Source organism: Lynx canadensis, chromosome B2 (assembly GCF_007474595.2).
Source record: "Lynx canadensis isolate LIC74 chromosome B2, mLynCan4.pri.v2, whole genome shotgun sequence".
Taxonomy (NCBI): Eukaryota; Metazoa; Chordata; class Mammalia; order Carnivora; family Felidae; genus Lynx; species Lynx canadensis.
The window spans coordinates 64407545-64428883 of NC_044307.1; the positions used below are offsets into that span (position 1 = coordinate 64407545).

Sequence of the window (21339 nt, forward strand, 5' to 3'; positions counted from 1 at the left end):
AGGCTGCTTCTACATATTTGGTGGCTATCATTACTTAGTTAAGTTTTATCAAAATCTCTTAAGTGGCCTATTGATGAGTTTAATTGATGTTGTCTTTTGTATGATTTATTTATTGGTTCAATAAGTGCATTTTCAGGTTTTGTGTCAATTATATGGACATTGGGAATCATACTTTTAAGATGATTTCTGGACTCCTGAAACACCTGAGCTTTGCAGTATATTGAGAGCTCATGAGATAGCCATTTGAGAATTGTTATGATAAAATCTCCACTTGGAAAATATATCCAAGAGTTTCCAACGTGAGTTTGAAACAGTGTATTGCTAGTGATTAAGCCATAGGGCATTTCCCAGTGGTCTTATGCTTTTCAGTATTTTGGAACACTGGATTTTATTTTATTTTGTTGAAAGAGGTGGTAAGTGTAAAAAAATGGATCAAGAAAATAATGTGATCTTTTCTTGAAAAGATAAACATTTTGCCTTATGGCCTTCAAATATCATATTGGCATTTTTATAATACTTCATACCTTTCCAAATGTATTTGCTCACCTTATTCTGACAGGTGGGAGTTGGAAACCTGTTTTGCCTGATCAGTTTTTCTTTTGTAGGAGGTGAGTTTATGCAGTTGTATTGCTTTAGGAGTTTCTTCACATACAGTTTACTTTGGTGGTGGCCTAGAAAGAACCTCTGGGCTTAAGAATAATTAAAAGAAAGACTCTAAATCATTTATTCCTGAAGGATATTTTTACTAGGTTCCCACTGTGTATTCTCTCATGGATGGAGGGATTGAACAGGAGAGAAGGGTAAGGAATAGAGGGACATTCAGTCATAACAACTGAATTTACTGACACTGCCAATTTCCAGCGAAATTTTCTAAGGTCCAAGTCTTGTTCATTCTCTCTATAAAAATACCACAATCCAGTGAAATGGTGCTAATGTGTAGTTAAAAAATAAATTCTGAATTTGACAGTAAATGTAGATAACTTAATATGAGATTTCAGAATAGTATGTTAGCAAGCAGCAAACTTACAAAGGACAACAATAACTGCTGAGATCGAGCCTCTTTTTGGCTCATCCTCTGAGATGCTCCCTTTCTCTTTTTTTGGTTTCCTTTAACATTCAGAAATATTTATATAATGTAATGTGTAGGAACTATATAAAGCTTCTAATTAAGGATATTGAGTGATCCGATTTGCATTTGAGAATGTCATAGTTTGGAGAAGAGTAAGACTTGGGACAAGGAGGCCAATTTGGACTAATCTAGGTGACAGATGATGGTACTTTCCTATTAGGGTGCTTAGTGATGATGGCAAGAAGTAGTTTTAAGAGGTTTAGAACACTCGAGAATATCTAGTTTTCTTTGCCTCTATATTTCCCCCCCTGCCACCCCCCCCCCTTTTTTTTGTTCTCCCTCATCTATCTCTATGTTCTTTGGTGTCTCTTGCTTCTGATTGTCAATAATTGACCTCTGTTTCCTCATTCCTTGCTCATATAATGTATTTTAACCCTACTCATTGAAGAGAAAAGAAAAGAAAAGAAAAAAAAAAAAGAGAGAGAGAGAGAGCCAAACCATAAGAGACCCTTAAAAACTGAGAATAAACTGAGGATTGATGGGGGGTGGGAGGGAGGGGAAGATGGGTGATTGGGCATTGAGGAGGGCACCTGTTGGGATGAGCACTGGGTGTTGTATGGAAACCAATTTGACAGTAAATTTCATTAAAAAATTTTAAAAAAGTGAACTTTATTGAAGATAAAATTTATGTGTAGTAAAAGATAATTTAAGATAGAGTTCATTGACTTTTGAAATATATATACCTTTCTGTAACCACCATAGAGGGCATATGTAATCTTTCCTTTCTAAAAGGTTCCTTACTGACTCTTATTTCCCACCCCTGACCCAGGTAACCATTGATCTACTTTTTTTCACTTTACATTATATTTGTCTTTGCTGGAGTTTCATATGAATGGTATCATATGTATGTACTCTTTGGTGTGTGATGTCTTTCTTTTGGTATATTTCTGAAATTCATCCCTGTTTTTGTGAGTACTATTAGACCATTCTTTTTTATTGGCAAATAATAATTCATTTTATGGGTATACCACAGTTTGTTTATTTGTTTACCTGTTAATTTGTCCATTGATTTTTCAAGTGTCTTTCCTACTGAAAAACTCTCTCTGTTTCTTTCTAGCTGAAACATAGTATTAAAGCTTTTTTAGGAGGGAGCATTAAAATGCTTTCTTAAGTTACTGCTATTTATTTTAATGTTTTATTTTTGAGAGAGAGAGAAAGAGTGCAAGCGGGGTAGGGGCAGAGAGAGAAGGAGACACAGAATCTGAAGCAGGCTCCAGGCTCCAAGCTGTCAGCAGAGAGCCCAATGCAGGGCTCAAGTTCAGGAACTGTGAAATTGTGACCTAAGCAGAAGTTGGGCACTTAGCCGACTGAGCCACCCAAGTGCCCCTAATTACTGTTATTTATTAAATAGTTTTATATTCCTACTTCTGAGTTTTAAAAGTGGCCAAATCAGTCAGAAGGAGAACAAACACTTTTATAATGAATTACCTTGAATTAGTAACCCTTGACATGCTAAATATATACCTATTTCTCTTTTATATTTTTGTATTTAGCTATTACAAGAGTTTGGGGGCAAAGAGGTCTTTATGGTACAGGCTATCATCTTAAGTGCATTTGTGTGCTTTTTTATCTGTTATTTTCTACATAAAGTGGCAATTAAAGATATCTAGCAAGTAAATGTCCAATAGGATAAAGTAGCTTTGAAGCCAGGGTTTAAGGTGCCTTTTATCTTTTAAAATCTTTTCTTCTGTGTGTAATTTCCATTAGTAGTTACTAAATGGTTAGTTTGCACAATTACAACAGAGCCAACAAGCAGTGTTCAAGGAAAAAAAAACCCTAAAGTTTATGGTCTTGGGTTGTGATTCAAGAATTACAACCGTAACTAACTTAATAACAAGCAAATTGAATGAGGACTTATCTCCCAATGTTATTTTGACATTATGTAATAACCTTTCTGTAATAGCACCTTTTATTTTAAACAGTTCCTTAGAGGCACTGTTGATATGATAGGGCAATATATACAGATGTCAGTTTTATGGCTCCAGAGATCTACTATGCATTTGGTAAACATATTTCAGTTATATTTTGGCAGTAAAGAGAGCAGGAAGATAATGCTTCCATTAAAGTGATCAACTATGCATGTAGAAATTGGGTAGGAAGATGTGTGAAAAGGCTTTCAGATGAAATGCATTTTCATATATAAATTGCCTCTGCTGCATATATAACTGTCTCATAATGCTTTAGGGTAATTCAGCAAATACAGCACTGGAAATGGTGTTTGTACATACTGATCTTAAAGAAGGAAGTGTATAAATTGCTTTATGATAAGTCCTGCTGCTGCTTAGCTGTTATATTGCATTAACCCACTCTTTTATCCCAGACTTTTTTCTTTTCTTAAACAGCTGATTAAAACTAATTAACTTACTATTTCAGCACTGTTTTATTTTCCATTCTTAAAATAGTTATTACAAGTAAAAGCAGAAGTTCATTTGTGTTTTTCTGCTACGTGAAACAATATGTCTTCATCCTCAGAGCATTAGTATTTCAAAAGTAATGTTGAGTAAAAGTTTACTATCTGAGAAGCTTAATTATTTTTCAGATACTTATGGTATGATCATACCTGAGAACATATTAAATTTTGTATCATAGCGAACTCTGTTTTAAATCACACATTATTCTGTAATAAATACTTACATTTTTAGAAACTTCACATGGGAATTTTAAAAAAAGCAAAAATATTCTCTTCTTGATGCATTTTTTCTCTTAGTTAACATACTTCTAAGTGCTTTTATATCTCAGAAATAGGTGGGTTTTGTTTTTCCCTGTGCCTGTCAGTTCTATTACCTTCTTTTCATTTTGTTCTTCTGACTTTTCATCTGCATTCCACAGATTTCCTCCTCTGATGCTCCTCTTCAGCCTTTGGTGTCCTCTCCTTCTCTACAATCTGCTGTTGAGAAAAACAAATTGGAGGTATGGTAGTGTTCTAGCCAGCTGCATTATGTAGTGTTCAGTGGTAAATAAGCTTTCTTTTGCTGTGTGTCATAATTTGGGAGTGGTGTAATAGTTGTTTATATTTTGAGTGGTCTCCAGTATTAAATATATTAAATATAACAATTTCTAGAATATTTTCCTATGCCACCAGTAGGATTAAAGAAGTTTGATCTGTTTCATTTCAAAATGACAGATTTATTGGTACTATAGATATAGCTCAACATTTAAGAAGCAATTTTTTTGTTGTTGTTTGCATTACTACTTTATACTTCTAGGATTTTTTTTATAGTTGCTGTTGAATTCTTTGATCTATTAAAAAAAGTCTTTCATTGAAAATGTTTTCTTTAGAAGATTCTATTGTTTTAAGCATTTGAAGAAAGTGTCAAGTTTCTTTTTTTAAGCAATAGTAGCCATCATTCAGATACAGTAATGTAGATAATACAGAGTTATGACTATGGAATCATCAGTGATAATCGTTAGAATGTGTTTGTGGTAGGCATGGTTAGAGTGAATGGTAATGGTTCCTAATGAGGAAAACATAACTTTACAGAAGTTTCTTATGCAGTATCATTTTTGTGCTGTGATTGACATTCACTCACTATGCTCTTTAATACAGGAGGCGTACTTTTGAAATATCTTTAATTCTTAATAAACATTAGCTATAAGGATTAGGATGCATTCTAAGTAGAGAAAGCATCTTGTGAAAAAAACCCTGTGGGCAGAGTGGGTTGTTTAGAGATTTGTAAGTGGATGGCATAGCTAGAACATGCATAGGATAGGGAGAGAAGTGAGAGAGCAGCTCACTTCTGAGCCTTCTGAATGATTTTGGTCTTCACTCTGAAGGCCCTGATACTACAATGATGAACTTTAAGGGTGGAAAAGGTAACAGGATCTGATTTTCTTGTCTTCACATTGTTCCTCATATCTGTGGAGAATAAATTATGTGTTGATGGGTGTGGAAAAAGCTTGAGAACTTGCTTTAATCCATGAATAAAATGATGGGAGCATGTGCTAAAATGGAGGGAAAGAGAATAAAAAGGCGAGTGTAGTTTTAAGAGATTTTGAGAAGATGGAATCCATGGGATTTAGTAATGAATAGATTGTGACGGTACTTTGGGAAGCCTTGATGGCTTCCAGTTTCTGGCTTGAGTATCTCAGTACATGATGGTTCTATCCGGGGAGAAAGGGATACAAGCTGAGGGTGAGGAACAGGTTTGTGGAGAACAGAGGCAAGGGGATGAATTAGAAGTTGGATATGACTGTGGGACATCCAGGTATCTACTAGGTAGTTGAATATATAGGTCTATAGCCCAGAGGAAAGATCTAGGCTGGGGGAAGTGGGAATAGATAGAGAGGGATTGAGAGGAGGATTAAGATTATAAAGCAGCCCAGGGAGAGTGTGTTGAGTGATAAGAGGAAAGTTCTGAGAATAGAAAGCTGGGTACACTTGAACTTAAGAGTTAGCAAAGGGAATTCACAAGGAGTCTGTAGGGGACAGTTTTAGAGCATGAAGTACATGGTTGGAGTGTTGTAGGTACTTACTAGGTCAGCACACAGACCCAGGAAAGAAGCACTCTAGGAGTATGGATGTTACCATGAGAAAGTGGAAGAATGTCAGAGGCAAATTTTGCCTTTTCAAAATTTGCTCTGAAACTATGCTTTCATGTAAGAAAAAGAGTGGAAATCCTGAGTATACCTTTTTACTGTGGTTCCTACCTGCAAGTCTTAGAAAGCAGTGGACATTGGTGTTTCAAGATGGTGGCATAGGAAGACCTGGAACTCCCCTTTTCCCACGACACAACAAATCTACAACTACACATAGAACAATTTTCTCCCAAAAAGACACTAAAACTAGCTGAACAGCTCCTTCACAACAAAGGACAAAAAGGCCGCATTGAGATAGGTAGGTGAGGCAGAGACATGGAGCCACCCCTGGTGCTGTGATCCACAGGTGAAAGGGATCTCACAAATATGAAGAACATCCCTGAGGAGTGAGGAGTGAGTCCTATATCAGACACCCCAACCCTTAGGACCTGCACTGGGGAGAGGAGTCTGCAAAACATCTGGCTTTGGAAACCAACAGGTCTTATGTCCAGGATACCCAGAAAACTGTAGGAAAGTATGACTCTACTCTTAAAGGGCATATAAACAGTGACTCACTTGTCCTAGAACCCAGTGCAAAAGGAGCAAGTTGAAAAAGAAGCTCCTAGACCATATGTGAAAGAGATTTATTGCCTAATTTTAAAGTGTCTGTTAGAAGGACAGGGGTCAGTTGGATCTCTCTTTGAAGACAGGTACTAGGCAGAACCATTTTTGTACTACCTCTACCTTGCCAGTGCTGCTCGCCCTGCTCTTCTACACCCCCACAGTCCCACCCTACCAAATTGGATGGGTTGGTTCTTCCTGGGTTGGTGCTGTCCTGTGACCCTGCTAAAGCCAAGAAACGCATGCATTTCACACAGGGGACACCCCTTGAATGCCTGGCTCTGGTGGCCAGTGGGCCTTGCATTTTTGATCCTTATGGAACTGAAACAAATTGGAGGCACAATTTGTGGCAGGCTATCCCCCCCCCCACCCCCCCACCCTCCCCACCCCCATACATAGGGCACTACACAAACAGCTGGCTGAAACATACTCTCGGTCTTCCTATGACCACCCCTTCAATACTAGGAGAGGTCACTATTTTTCCTAACAGAAACAAACAGAGAATTAGGCAAATGAGGAAATGGGACTATGCTCCAAAAAAAGAATATGGTAACATTTTAGGGGGAAAAAAATCTTAATGGTGATAAGTAATTTACCTGATAAAGAATTCAAAGTAATAGTCATAAAGATGTTCATTGATATTGGGAGAATAATGGATGAAGGCAGAGAATTTCAACAAAGAGATAGAAAATATTAGAAAATACCAAATGGAAGTCACAGAGCTGAGCCAAGGAATTAAGATGACAGAATAGTAGGGGGACCCAGTGCTTGCTTTGTCCCTCGAACGCTAGATAAATATCAAATCAATCTGAACACCCGGGAAACCGATCTGAGGAATCACAAAACAAACTGCACAACTAGAGGGAGAGAAGCGTTCATATCATGGAAGGTAGTAGGTGTAGAGACTTGATGTGGTGGAGAAAAGAATTGCCAGTACTTTGGAGGTGAGGGAGCCCTGATCGGGGAAAAAGGGGAGAGAGAGGAAGAGTGCAAGCAGGGTTCAGGGCATTGCACAAGAAAAACACTTCCCCGAAACTATTGACAGGGAAAATGAGAAGGGCTGATTACTGCAAGTTTTTACAAGCAGCAGAGCTCAAACTCTGAAGTTTTAGAAATCTGGGCCATCACTGGGTGGAGCCTGACAGGTGTACAGGGGCTCCTGTGTAGAAGGAGGGCAGAAGCCCAAGAGCAGGCAGTGTGGTCTGAGGATCCCCTGGGTCGCTCTGGGAGAGGATAGTTCCCCTTCTTGGAGTGCACTTGGGAAAGGTGGCACTGCCTGTCAGGGGACAAAATAGCCAGTGGGTGCCATTGATCTGCTCCATTTATTAGCATAGAACAGAGGCACCTGCTGAGGGCAGCTAACCTGGATGCTGACTTTTTCTGTGCTATACGATGAATTCCAAGCCCCTGCACGTTGTTGGGACTGCCCTTTTAGGACAAACTGGCACCAGCCATAGGGTGATAAGACCCTCCCCCAGATGATGCATGGGTCTGTGCCATCCCAGGTTACTAAAATCTGGAGTTTTGAAACTCAGCTCATGTACCATAGATAAAACACAGGAGCACTGCACCACTGGGTGGGCAGATGGCTAGAGTGAAAGCAGGAATCTGAGGGATGCCTGGGACACACAAGGGGAGATTGTTCACTCATCTGTGAAGGCTTCCTAAACAGCAGCGGGCATAAACTTCCCTCTCTGGGGACAAGAGAGTTGGCTGACACCATTTTTACCCCTGCCCATGAGCACAGATGGATTTCAGTGAGCAGGACAGCGCCCATAGTGGAGGCTTGAGCCGCTTACACCAAACCTTGTCCCCCTGAGCTGTGTAGGTGCTTTTTTAACCTGGGCAAGTATGCCTGAGACTCAGAGCAGCAGGCCTCTCCCCCAGAAGACTAGCATAACTGCCTTCCTCTGCCCCCCCACTGCACACACCCAGTCTACTGACCATGGAGTGCTGCAAAGCTTTAGCTCTAGGCAAAATAGAACCTAGCCTCTTTTAACAAGCAGACCAAAACACACCTACTTAAAAATCACCACACACACACACACACAGTGGACAAGGTCCAAACACTCCCCATTGTAAGCAAGGAGAAACTCTGCAGAGGACTGACCCGAAGGAAAGAATAGCCAAAACACAATAGCACGGTGTACACAGCATACACCAGAACAACTCCCTGAAGCACCAGGCCCTGGACAGTATATGACCTCTTCTTAACATAGCCATTACTCTCAGGAACAGGAAGCATAACAGGCTTTCCTAAAACACAGAAGACAGAGACCTGGACAAAATGTCATGATGGAGGAATTCATCCCCAAAGAAAGAACAAGAAGAACAAGATCATGGCCAGGGATCTAATCAAAATAGATATAAGTAATATGCCTAAACTAGAATTTAAAACAACAATCATAAGGATAGTAGCTGGGCCAGAGGAAAGCATAAAAGACAGAGATAAAAGACTTATAAACTAGTCTGGCCGAAATAAAAAAAAATGCTATAGCCAAGAAACAGAGGAATCAAAGAGTTATATAGAAGATAAAAATATGGAAAATAAATGAAGATGAAAATAAGGAAGGAAAAATATTGGATAACATTCATATCATAGGAGTCCCAGAAGAAGAAGAGAGGGGAAAAAAGAGAAAGTGTATTTGAGGAAATTATAGCTGAAAATTTCCCTAATCTGGGGAAGGAAACAGACTTCCAAATCCAGGAGGCACAGACAACTCCCATAAAAATCAATAAAAGGAGACTAATACCAAGAAATATCGTAGTAAAATTTACAAAATACAGAGATAAGGAAAGAATTCTGAAAGCAGTAAAGGGAAAGCAATCCCTTAAACTACAAGGGAAGACAAATAAGGTTAGCAGCAGATCTCTTCATAGAAACTTGGCAGGCCAGAAGGGAGTGGCATGACATATTCAGCATACTGAATGGGAAAAATATGCAGCCAAAAAGACTTTATCCAGCAAGGCTGTCATTCAGAATAGAGGAGAGATAAAGAATTTTCCGGACAAACAAAAACTGAAGGAGTTTGTGAGCACTAAACCAGCACTGTAAGAAATATTAAAGGGGACTCTTTGGGAAAGTCCAAAAGCAACAAAGACTAGGAAAGAACACAGAAAATATCCAGAAACACTGACTTTACATGTACTACAATGACACTGAATTCATATGTATCAGTAGTCAATCTGAATGTAAATGGACTAAATGCTCCAATCAAAAGACATAAGAATGGATAAAAAAAATAAGACCCATCTATATGCTGCCTACAGGAGATTCATTTTAGACCCAAAGACACCTCCAGATTGAAAGTGAGGGGATGGACAATCATCTATCATGCTAATGGACCTCAAAAGAAAGCCGGATTAGACATACATATAGAAGACAAACTAGAATTTAAACCAAAGACTGTAATAAGATGAAGAAAGGCACTATATCATAATAAAGGGGTCTATCCAACAAGAATTAATTCTAATTACAACTAATCTAATTGTAGATATTTATGCCCCCAACTTGGAAGCACCCAAATATATGTCATTTAATAACAAACATAAAGAAACTCACTGATAATAATACAATAATAGTAGGACACTTTATCACCTCACAGTAATGGACAAATCATCTAAGCAGAAAATCAGCAAGGAAACAATGCCTTTAAATGACACACTGGATCAGATGGCCTCAATAGATATATCAAGAACATTACATTAGCAGCAGGATACACATTCTTCTTGAGTGCGCATTCACCAGAGTAGATCACATACTGGGTTACAAATCAGACCTCAACAAGGACAAAAAGATTGAGATCATACCATGCGTATTTTCAGAACACAATACTATCAAACATGAAGACACTCACAAGAAAACATTTGGAAAAACCACAAATACATGGAGGTTAAAGAATATTCTACTAAAGAATGAATGTGTTAACCATGAAATTAAAGAAGAAAATTTTAAAAGTACATGGAAACAAATGAAAATGAAAACATAAGAGTCCAAAACCTTTGAGATGAAGTAAAAGCAGTCATAAGAGAGAAGTACATGGCAACACAAGTTTTTATGTCAAAAAACAAGAAAAGTCTCAAATACACAATCTAACCTTACACCTTTAAAAGAGCTAGAAAAAGAAAAGCAAGTAAAGCCTAAAGCCAGCAGAAGAAAGGAAATAATATAGATTAGAGCAGAAATAAATGTTGTGGAAACAACAAAACAGTAGAACAGATCAACAAAACTAGGAGCTGGTTTTTTGAAAAAAATTAATAAAATTCAAAAAGAAAAGAGAAAGGACCCCAAAAAATAAAATCACAAATGAAAGAGAGCTCACAACCAACACCACAGAAATACAAACAATATTAAGAGAATATTATAAAAAATGATATGCCAACAAATTGGGCAATCTGGATGAAATGGATAAATTCCTAGAAACATAAAAACTGTCAATACTGAAACAGGAAGAAATAGAGAATTTGAACAGACTCATACCCAGCAAAGAAATGGAATCTGTGATCAAAAATCTCTCAGCAAACAAAAGTCCAGGGCCAGATGGCTTCCCAGGGGAATTCTCCCAAACATTTAAAGAAGAGTTAATACCTATTCTTCTCAAATTGTTCCAAAAAATTAAAATGGAAGGAAAACTTCCAAACTCATTCTACAAGGCCAGCATTACCTTGATTCCAAAACCAGACAAAGACCCCAGTAAAAAGGAAAATTACAGGTCAATTTCTCTGATGCATGGTGCAGAAATTCTCAACAAGCTACTAGGAAAATCGAATCCAGTAGTACATTAAAAGAATTATTCACCACAACCAAGTGTGATTTATTCCTGGTCTGCAAGGATGGTTCAGTATTCACAAATCAGTCAGTATGGTACACCACATTAGTAAAAAAAAAAAAAAAAAAAGAACCATATGATCCTCTCGATAGATACAGAAAAAGCATTTGACAAAATACAGCATCCATTCTTGATAAAAACTCTCAACAAAGTAGAGATAGAGGAAACATACCTCAATATCATAAAGGCTGTATACAAAAGACCCACAGCTAATATCATTCTCAATGGGGAAAAACTGAGAACTTTTCCTCTGTGGTCAGGAACAAGACAGGGATTTCCACTGTCACCATTGTCATTTAACATGGTATTGGAAGTGCTAGCCGCAGCAGTTAGACAACAGAAAGAAAGAAAATCCATCCACATCGGCAAGGAAGAAGTCAAACTTTCACTATTCACAGATGACATGATACTCTATGTAAAAATTCTGAAAGACCACCAAAAAGTTGCTAGAACTAATACATGAAGTCTGCAAAGACACAAGGATACAAAATCAACATACAGAAATTGGTTGCATTTCTATATACCAATAATGAAGCAGTAGAAAGAGAAATCAAGGAATCAGTCCCATTTACAATTGCACCAAAAACCATAAGATACCTAACAATAAACCTAATCAAAGAGGTAAAAAGATCTGTACTCTGAAAACTGTAGAACACTTATGAATGAAATTGAAGAAGACACAAAGAAATGGAAAAACATTCCATGCTCATGGATTAGAAGAACAAACATTGTTAAAATGTCTGTACTACCCAAAGCAATCTGCACATTTAATGCAATCCCCATCAAAATACCACCAACATTTTTCACAGAGATGGAACACACAATCCTAAAATTTGTATGGGACTACAGGAGACCCCAAATAGACAAAATCAATCTTGAAAAAGAAAAGCAGAGCTGGAGGCATTACAATTCCGACTTCAAGCTATATTACAAAGCTATAGTCATCAAGACAGTACGGACTTGCACAAAAAATAGACACATAGATCAGTGGAGTAGAATAGAAAACCCAGAAATGGACCCACAACTATCTGGCCAACTCATTTTCAACAAAGCAGGAAAGAATATCCAATGGAAAAAAGACAGTTTGTTCAACAAAGGGTGTTGGAAAACTGGACAGTGACATGCAGAAAAATGAAACTGGACCACTTTCTTACACCATTCACAAAAATAAACTCAAAATGGATGAAAGACCTACATGTGAGACAGGAAACCATCAAACTCCTAGAAGAGAACACAGGCAGCAACCTCTTTGACCTCAGCTGCAGCAGTTTCTTAATAGACATGTTGCTGAAGGCAAGGGAAACAAAAGCAAACATGAACTCTTGGCGTTTTATCAAGATAAAAAGCTTCACACAACGAAGGAAACAGTCAATTAAAAGGTAGCCTACAGAATGGGAGAAGATATTTGCAAATGACGTATCTGATAAAGGGTTAGTATTCAAAATGTATGAAGAACTTACCAAACTCAACACCAAAGAAACAGACAATCCAGTTAAGAAATGGGCAGAAGACGAGTCAACTTTTTCCCAAAGATATCCAGGAAGGTGTTAACAACACAGGAAGCAACAGATGTTGTCAAGGATTCAGAGAAAGGGGAACCATCTTGCATTGTTGGTGGGAATGCAAACTGGTGCAGCCCCTTTGGAAAACATTATGAAGGTTCCTCAGAAAGTTAAAAATAGAACTGTCATACAACCCAGCAATTGCAGTAGTAGGTATTTACCCAAAGGATACAAAAATACAGATTTGAAGGAGCGCGTGCACCCTGATGTTTATAGCAACATACCAACAATAACCTAACTATGGACAGAGCCCAAATGTCCATCAACTGTTGAATGGATAAAGAAGGTATCTTGTGTATACACACACACACACACACACACACACACACACACACACACTGGAATATTACTCAGCCATCAAAATGAATAAAATCTTGCCATTTGCAATGATGTAAATGGAGCTAGAATGTATTATGCTAAGTGAAACAAGTCTGTCAGAGAAAGACAAATACCATATGATTCCAGTCATATGTAGAATGTAAGAAACAAGACAGATGAACATAGGGGAAAGAGGGGAAAAAAAGAGAGCGTGGCAAACCATAAGAGACTCTTAATGGTTTATAGAGAACATACTTAGGGTTGATAGAAGGGAAGTCAGGGGATGGGCTAGATGGGTGATGGGTATTAAGGAATATAGTTGTTGTGATGAGCACTGCATGTTATATATAAGTGATGAAATAATAAATTCTACTCACTAAGCCAATTACACTGTATGTTAACTAACTAGAATTTTAATTAAAACTTGAAGTAAGTAGGAAAAAAGGAAGTCACAAAGCTGAAGAGTACAATAACTTAACTAAAAAATATACTAGAGGGAATCAACAACAGAATAGGGTAAAGCAGAAGAATGGATCAAGGATCAGTGACCTGGCAGACAAGACAGTGGAACTTGGCCAAAAGCAGCAAAAAGAAATGTTTTTTTAAATGAAAATAACTTAAAGGCCTTATGGGACAACATCAGTTACCCTCACCACCGGATAACAGTCACATTTTGAAGGTCACAGAAAGAGGAGAGCTAAAGGGACAGAAAACTTATTTGGAGAAATAATAGCTGAAAACCTTCCTAAACTTGGGAGGAAAACTACCCATACAGATTCAGGAAGCCCAGGGAGTTCCAAGTAAAAGTCTAAGCCCAAGAGATCTCTGGCAACACATAGGAATTAAAATGTTAAATTAAACTGTTAAATTAAACTGTTAAAACCTAAAGATAGACTCATGGGAAGATGGTGGAGTAGGAAGATCCTGAGCTCATCTCCCATGGAAACACGAAGGCTGGATCTACATATAAAGCAACTCTCTGAGAATGACCTGAATACTAGCATAATGGCTATTATACAACTAAAGATATCTGTAAAAGACTTGTCAAAAGAGTAAGAAAGACAGCGACATAGTTAGATTGGAAAACAAACTCCCCCCCGCCCTCAGTGCAGTAATGCAGAAGTTGGGGGGGATATCAAGGTACCAGGGTTCTCACTGATATGTGAGGGGGGAGGGAGGGGTTAAGCCCCATATTGGGCATCCTTTGCCCCAGGGATCAGCACCAGGAAGTTGAATCCCTATAATATCTAGCTTTTCAAATCAGTGGGGCTTAACTGTGTGAGGGCTAGAGGGCTATGGAGAATGGAGACTCTGTTTTTAAAGGGCCTGTGAACAGTTTCACTTACTTGGAGACCCAGCATAGAGACAGCAGTTTGAAAAGTGCGTGGAACATACATGAAGGAGATTGACTAATTTTAGTGCCTGTGCCAGAGGGGCAGGGATCTGTAGGAAATTTCTCCAGCCAGAGAAGCACTGGAGGGCACCATTTTCTTGCTTTCCTTTAGCTGTCAGATACTTATTCTGACACTCTCCATCACCCTTGCTAGCAAACACTCATTTCACCTTCAGGTTCCCCTGTAGCCTGACATATATATCCCTGCAGGCATCCTTCCAGTGGTTACCATCCTACCACATCTTGGCAGGCAGCCTCAGTCAGGACCAGTGCCCCACTAGAAGCACCTTCAACCCTCCCACTCCCACCCAGGGGGAAGCCTTGGCTGGGATTGACACTACTCCATAGTAACTCATGCCCCATAGAATAGGGGACAGCCCTGCCCACCAGCATGGCTGCAACAGTTGTCGCTAGGCTTTACAGCAGCCACCCTGGGTATTAACTGCACCTACCAGCATACCTGCAGCAACCACAGCCAGGCCTCTTAGCCAACCAGGCTGGAGGCTGACTCTACCCCTCCACTGTGCCCATAGCAGTAACAGCCAGGCATTACAGCCAGTCCCACCCACCAGTGTGCTCCTAGCATTCATGACCCAGGCACAACAGGGGGGTACATGCAGCCACACAGAGGATACCCCTGAACCACCTGGTTCTAGTGACTGGGAAGTTTGTGTTTCTGGGCCCCAAAAGATACTTTCTACATAAGGCCACTACCTTCAAGACAGAAATGTAGCTGACCTTACTAATATATAAAAACAGACACAGAGAATCAGACAAATTGAACAGAAGAATATGTTCTGAATGAAAGAATAAGACAAAACCTCAAAAAGAGCTAAACAAAAAGGAGTTAAGCAATCTGCCTAATGGAGTTCAAAGTAATAGTCATAAAGATGATCACTAAACTGGAAAGAAAAATGCATGAACTCACTGAGACATTTCATTAAAAAGATAGAACTACAAAAAAGATTTAGAACTGAAGAATACTGTACTGGGGAATCAGCAGCAGATTAGAGGATGCAGAACAAATCAGTAAGCTGCAGGACAGGGTAGTGGAAATCATTCAAGCTGAATGGCAAGAAGAAAAAAGAATTTAAAATATGAGGATACATGGGGGTGTCTGGGTGGCTCAATGAGTTAAGCATCTAGCTTTGCCTGAGGTCATGATCTCACAGTTTATGAGTTCAAGCCCCACATTGGGCTCTCTGCTGTCAGCACAGAGCCTGCTTCAGATCCACTGTCTCCCTGTCTCTCTGCTCCTCCCCTGCACTCATGTATGCGTTCTCTCTCAAAACTAAATAAACATTAAAAAAAAAACAAAAAAACCCAAAAACACCCAGGATAAGTGAAGGAGCCTCTAGGACAACATCAAGCATACTAAATTCAAAGGAGAAGAGTTAGAGAAGAGGCAGAAAACTTAATTGAAGAAATAATAGCTGAAAACTTACCAAATCTGGGGAAGCAAACAGACATCCAGGTCCATGGAACACAGAGAGCCCCAAGGAAGATGAACCTGAAGAGGTTCACACCAAAACATGTAGTAATTAAAATGGCAAATGTTAAAGGTAGGAACTTCAAACCAGCAATAGAAAAGCAGTTAGTTATATACAACAGAATACCCATAAGACTGTCAACTAATTTCTCAGCAGAAAGTTTGTAGACCAGAAGGGAGTGACATGATATATTCAAGCATGAAAGAAAACAACTTACAGCTAACAATACTCTACCCAGCTAGGTTATTACTCAGAATTGAAGGAAACCCTAAAGATTTTCCCAGATAAACAAAGGTTAAAGGGGTTTACCACCACTAAATCAGCCTTATGAGAAATGTTAAAGGGAACTCCTTAAGTGGAAGGAAAAGGCCATAACTAGAAGAAAATTAGGAAAACATTTCACAGGTAAAACAAACATAGTAAAAAGTAGTGAGTTAATCACTTATAAAGCAAGTATAGAGATTAAAACAGAAAAGGATTATAATCAGTTATATTTATAAAAATTAGCCAAGGGATACACAAAATAAAAAGATGTAAAACATGACATCATATTTGTAAAATGTGTAGGTGGGAGAAAAATTTAGTGCTTTTAGAATGTGTTCACATGTAAGTGACCATCCATGTAATATAGACTGCTATATATGTAAGATTGTTATATATGAACTCATTGGTAACCAGAAATCAAAAACTAATACTGACAAAATAGAAAGGAATCCAAGTATAACACTAAAAAATGCCTTCAAACCACAAGTAGAGAGAGCAAGAGGAGAAGAAGAAAGGAACAGAGAATTGCAAAAACAACCAGGAAGCAGTTAACAAAATGGGAATAAGAATATGCCTATTAATAATAAATGTAAATGTAAGTGGACTAAATGTTGCAATCAAAAGTCCCATTCAAGGTGGCTGAATGGATGAAAAATCAAGATCTGTCTATATGCAACCTATAAGAGATTCATTTTAGATATAGGGATACATAGTGAAAGGATGGAAAAAGATGTTTCGTACAAATGGAAACCAAAAGAAAGCAGAGAGGGCTATACTCAGACAAAACAGACTTTAAAACAGAATGAAAAAAGACACGGGCATTAAATAATGGTAAATGGAACAGTGTAGCAGGAAGTTACAATATTTGTAAATATTTATGCATGCAACATAGGAGCACCTAAGTATATAAAACAAATATTAACAGACCTAAAAGTAGAGATTGACAGCAATACAATAATAGTAGTGGACTTTAATATCTTACTTATATCATTACATGGATCATCCAGAAAAAAAGTCCATAAGGAAGCATTGTCCTTAAACAGCACGTTAGACCAGATATATTTATTAGATAAACACAGAACATTCCATCCAAAAGTAGCAGAATACATATTCTTCTCAAGAGCATGTGGAACATATTTCAGTATAGATCATATTTCAGACCATGAAAAAGTCTCAGTTTAAGAAGATTGAAGTAATACCAAGCATTTTTTATACCACAATGGTATGAAACTAGAAATAAATCACAAAATGAAAATTGAGAAAAGCACAAATATATGGAGATTAGACAACACAATACTGAACAGCCAGTGAATCTGTGAGGAAATCAAAAGATAAATTAAAAAATACCTTGAGAGAAATGAAAATGAAGCATAGCAAAATCTGTGGGATTCAGGAAAAGCTGTTCTTTTTTTTGTTTTTTTTTAATGAAATTTATTGTCAAATTGGTTTCCATACAACACCCAGTGCTCATCCCTGGAAAAGCAGTTCTAAGAGGGAAGTTCATAGTGATACAAGCCTACCTTAAGAAGTAAGAAAAATCCCAAATAAACAATCTAACTTTATACCCAAAGGAACTAGATGAAGGGGAACAAATGAAGCTCAGAGTTGGTAGAAGGAATGAAATAATAAAGATTGGACTGCAAAAAAGAAAATATAGACTAAAAGGAAAAGGAAAAGATCAATGAAACTAAGAACTGGTTATTTCAAAAAATAAATGAAATTGATAATCCTTTAGCCAGACTCATCAAGGAAGAAAAAAAGAGAAATAAAATCAGAAATGAAAGAAGGGAAGTAACAACTGATACCAAAGATAATACAAAAGATTATAAGAGACTGCTATGAACAATTCTGTTCCAACAGATTGGACATCCTGAAAGAAATGGATAAAATTCCTAGAAATATAGAATCTATTAGGAATGAATCATGAAGAAATAGAAAATCCGAATAGACCATTTAGTAACAAGGAGTTTGAATCCATAATCAAAAACCTCCCAACCAACAAAATTCCAGGATGAGATGGCTTCACTGGTAAATTGTACCTCAAACTCTTCCAAAAAAATTGAAGAGTGGAGAATGTTTCCCGGTTAATTTCATGAGGCCAGTATTACCCTAATACCAAAACCAGAGAAGCATACCACAAAAAAAAAAAAAAAAAAAGAAAATTACAAGCCAATACCCTGATGAACACATATGAAAAAAAAAACTTCAACAAAATGTTAGCAAACCTAATTCAACAAAGCATTAAAAATATCATACACCATGATCAAATGGCGTTTATTGGAGGGATATAAGGATGGTTCAACATCCTCAAATCAGTCAATATGATCTACCATGTGTAACAAATTAAGGATAAAAATCATGATCATCTCAACAGATGCAGAAAAAGGATTTAACAAATTCAAAATCCATTTATGGTAAAAACTCTCAACAAAGCAAGTATGGAGGGAATGTACCTCAACATAATAAAGGCCATGTATGACAAACCAAAAGGTAACATCATACTCAACAATGAGAAGCTAAGAGTTTTTTCTCTAATATCAGGAAGAAGACAAGAGTGCCCACTCTCACCACTTCTACTCAGCATAGTATTAGTTAGGTAGTTAGGCAAGAAAAAGATATAAAAGGCATCCAAATTAGAAAGAAGTAAAGTTGTCATTATTTGTGGATAAAATTTTATATATAAAACCCTAAAGATTCCACCAAAAAGCTGTCAGAACTAAGAAACAACTTCAGTAAACTTGCAGGATGCAAAATCAGTATACAAAAATCTGTTGTTTTTGTGCACTAACAAAAAGAAATTAAGAAACCAATCTCATTTACAATTGCATCAAAAATGATAAAATACCTGGGAATAAATTTAACTGAGGCAGTGGAAGACCTTTACATTGGAAAGTACGAGATACTGATGAAAGAAACAGAAGACACAAGTAAATGGAAAGGATTATATGCTCATAGATTGAAAGAATTGGTATTGTTTAAATGTCTGTATTATCCAAAGCAATTTATAGGTTTCAGTGCAATCCTTATCAAAATTGCAGTCACATTTTTCATAGAAATAGAATGAACATTTCTGAAATTTGGTTTTTTTTCTTAATATATGAAGTTTATTGTCAAATTGGTTTCCATACAACACCCAGTGCTCATCCCAAAAGATGCCTTCTTCAACGTTTATTTATTTTTGGGACAGAGAGAGACAGAGCATGAACGGGGGAGGGGCAGAGAGAGAGGGAGACACAGAATCGGAAACAGGCTCCAGGCTCTGAGCCATCAGCCCAGAGCCCGACGCGGGGCTCGAACTCACGGACCGCGAGATCGTGACCTGGCTGAAGTCGGACGCTTAACCGACTGCGCCACCCAGGCACCCCAAAAGATGCCTTCTTCAATACCCATCACCCACCCTCACTTCCCTCCCACCCCCCATCAACCCTCAGTTTGTTCTCAGTTTTTAAGAGTCTCTTATGCTTTGGCTTTCTCCCACTCTAACCTCATTTTTTTTTTTTCCTTCCCCTCCCCCATGGGTTTCTCAGGATTCACATAAGAGTGAAACATATGGTATCTGTCTTTCTCTGTGTGGCTTATTTCACTTAGCATCACACTCTCCAGGTCCATCCACGTTGCTACAAAGGGCCATATTTCATTCTTTCTCATTGCCACGTAGTACTCCATTGTGTATATAAACCACAATTTCTTTATCCATTCATCAGTTGATGGACATTTAGGCTCTTTCCATAATTTGGCTTTTGTTGAGAGTGCTGCTATAAACATTGGGGTGCAAGTGCCCCTATGCATCAGTACTCCTGTATTCCTTGGGCAAATTCCTAGCAGTGCTACTGCTGGGTCATAGGGTAGGTCTACTTTTAATTTTTTGAGGAACCTCCACACTGTTTTCCAGAGCGGCTGCACCCGTTTGCATTCCCACCAACAGTGCAAGAGGGTTCCCGTTTCTCCACATCCTCTCCAACATCTATAGTCTCCTGATTTGTTCATTTTGGCCACTCTGACTGGCATGAGGTGATATCTGAGTGTGGTTTTGATTTGTATTTCCCTGATGAGGAGCGACATTGAGCATCTTTTCATGTGCCTGTTGGCCATCTGGATGTCTTCTTTAGAGAAGTGTCTATTCATGTTTTCTGCCCATTTCTTCCCTGGATTACTTGTTTTTTGGGTGTGGAGTTTGGTGAGCTCTTTATAGATTTTGGATACTAGCCCTTTGTCTGATATGTCATTTGCAAATATCTTTTCCCATTCCGTTGGTTGCTTTTTAGTTTTGTGGATTGTTTCCTTTGCTGTGCAGAAGGTTTTTATCTACATGAGGTCCCAATAGTTCATTTTTTGCTTTTAATTCCCTTGCCTTTGGGGATGGGTCAAGTAAGAAATTGCTGCGGCTGAGGTGAGAGAGGTCTTTTCCTGCTTTCTCCTCTAGGGTTTTGATGGTTTCCTGTCTCACATTCAGGTCCTTTATCCATTTTGAGTTTGTTTTTGTGAATGGTGTAAGAAAGTGGTCTAGTTTCATTCTTCTGCATGTTGCTGTCCAGTTCTCCCAGCAGCATTTGTTAAAGAGGCTGTCTTTTTTCCATTGGATATTCTTTCCTGCTTTGTCAAAGATGAGTTGGCCATACGTTTGTGGGTCTAGTTCTGGGGTTTCTATTCTATTCCATTGGTCTGTGTGTCTGTTTTTGTGCCAATACCATGCTGTCTTGACGATTACAGCTTTGTAGTAGAGGCTAAAGTCTGGGATTGTGATGCATCCTGCTTTAGTCTTCTTCAAAATTACTTTGGCTATTCGGGGCCTTTTGTGGTTCCATAAGAATTTTAGGATTGCTTGATCCAGCTTCGAGAAGAATGATGGTGCAATTTTGATTAGGATTGCATTGAATGTGTAGCTAGCTTTGGGTAGTATTGACATTTTAACAATATTTATTCTTCCAACCCATGAGCACGGAATGTGTTTCCATTTCTTTATATCTTCTTCAATTTCCTTCATAAGCTTTCTATAGTTTTCAGCATACAGATATTTTACATGTTTGGTTAGGTTTATTCCTAGGTATTTTATGCTTCTTGGTGCAGTTGTGAATGGGATCAGTTTTCTTTATTTGTCTTTCTGTTGCTTCATTATTATTCATTATTATTTTGTTATTCATTATTCATTATTATTCTGTTGCTTCATTATAAGAATGCAGCTGATTTCTATACATTGATTTTGTATCCTGCAACTTTG

At 38.0% G+C, this 21339-nt stretch overlaps 1 protein-coding gene across 5 annotated transcripts in view; it reads left to right on the plus strand.

Moving 5' to 3' along the window:
* The window catches only part of SMAP1 (small ArfGAP 1), a 204040-nt gene that overhangs the window by 86869 nt on the left and 95832 nt on the right, over positions 1-21339 (plus strand). The window contains exon 5 of one of the 5 annotated variants that reach the window (XM_030315789.1): positions 3959-4039. The exons of the other annotated variants lie outside the window; for them this stretch is intronic. Within the exon in view, the coding sequence (XP_030171649.1) occupies positions 3959-4039 (81 nt within the window). The remainder of the gene's footprint in view (positions 1-3958; positions 4040-21339) is intronic. 5 annotated transcript variants of the gene reach the window in all.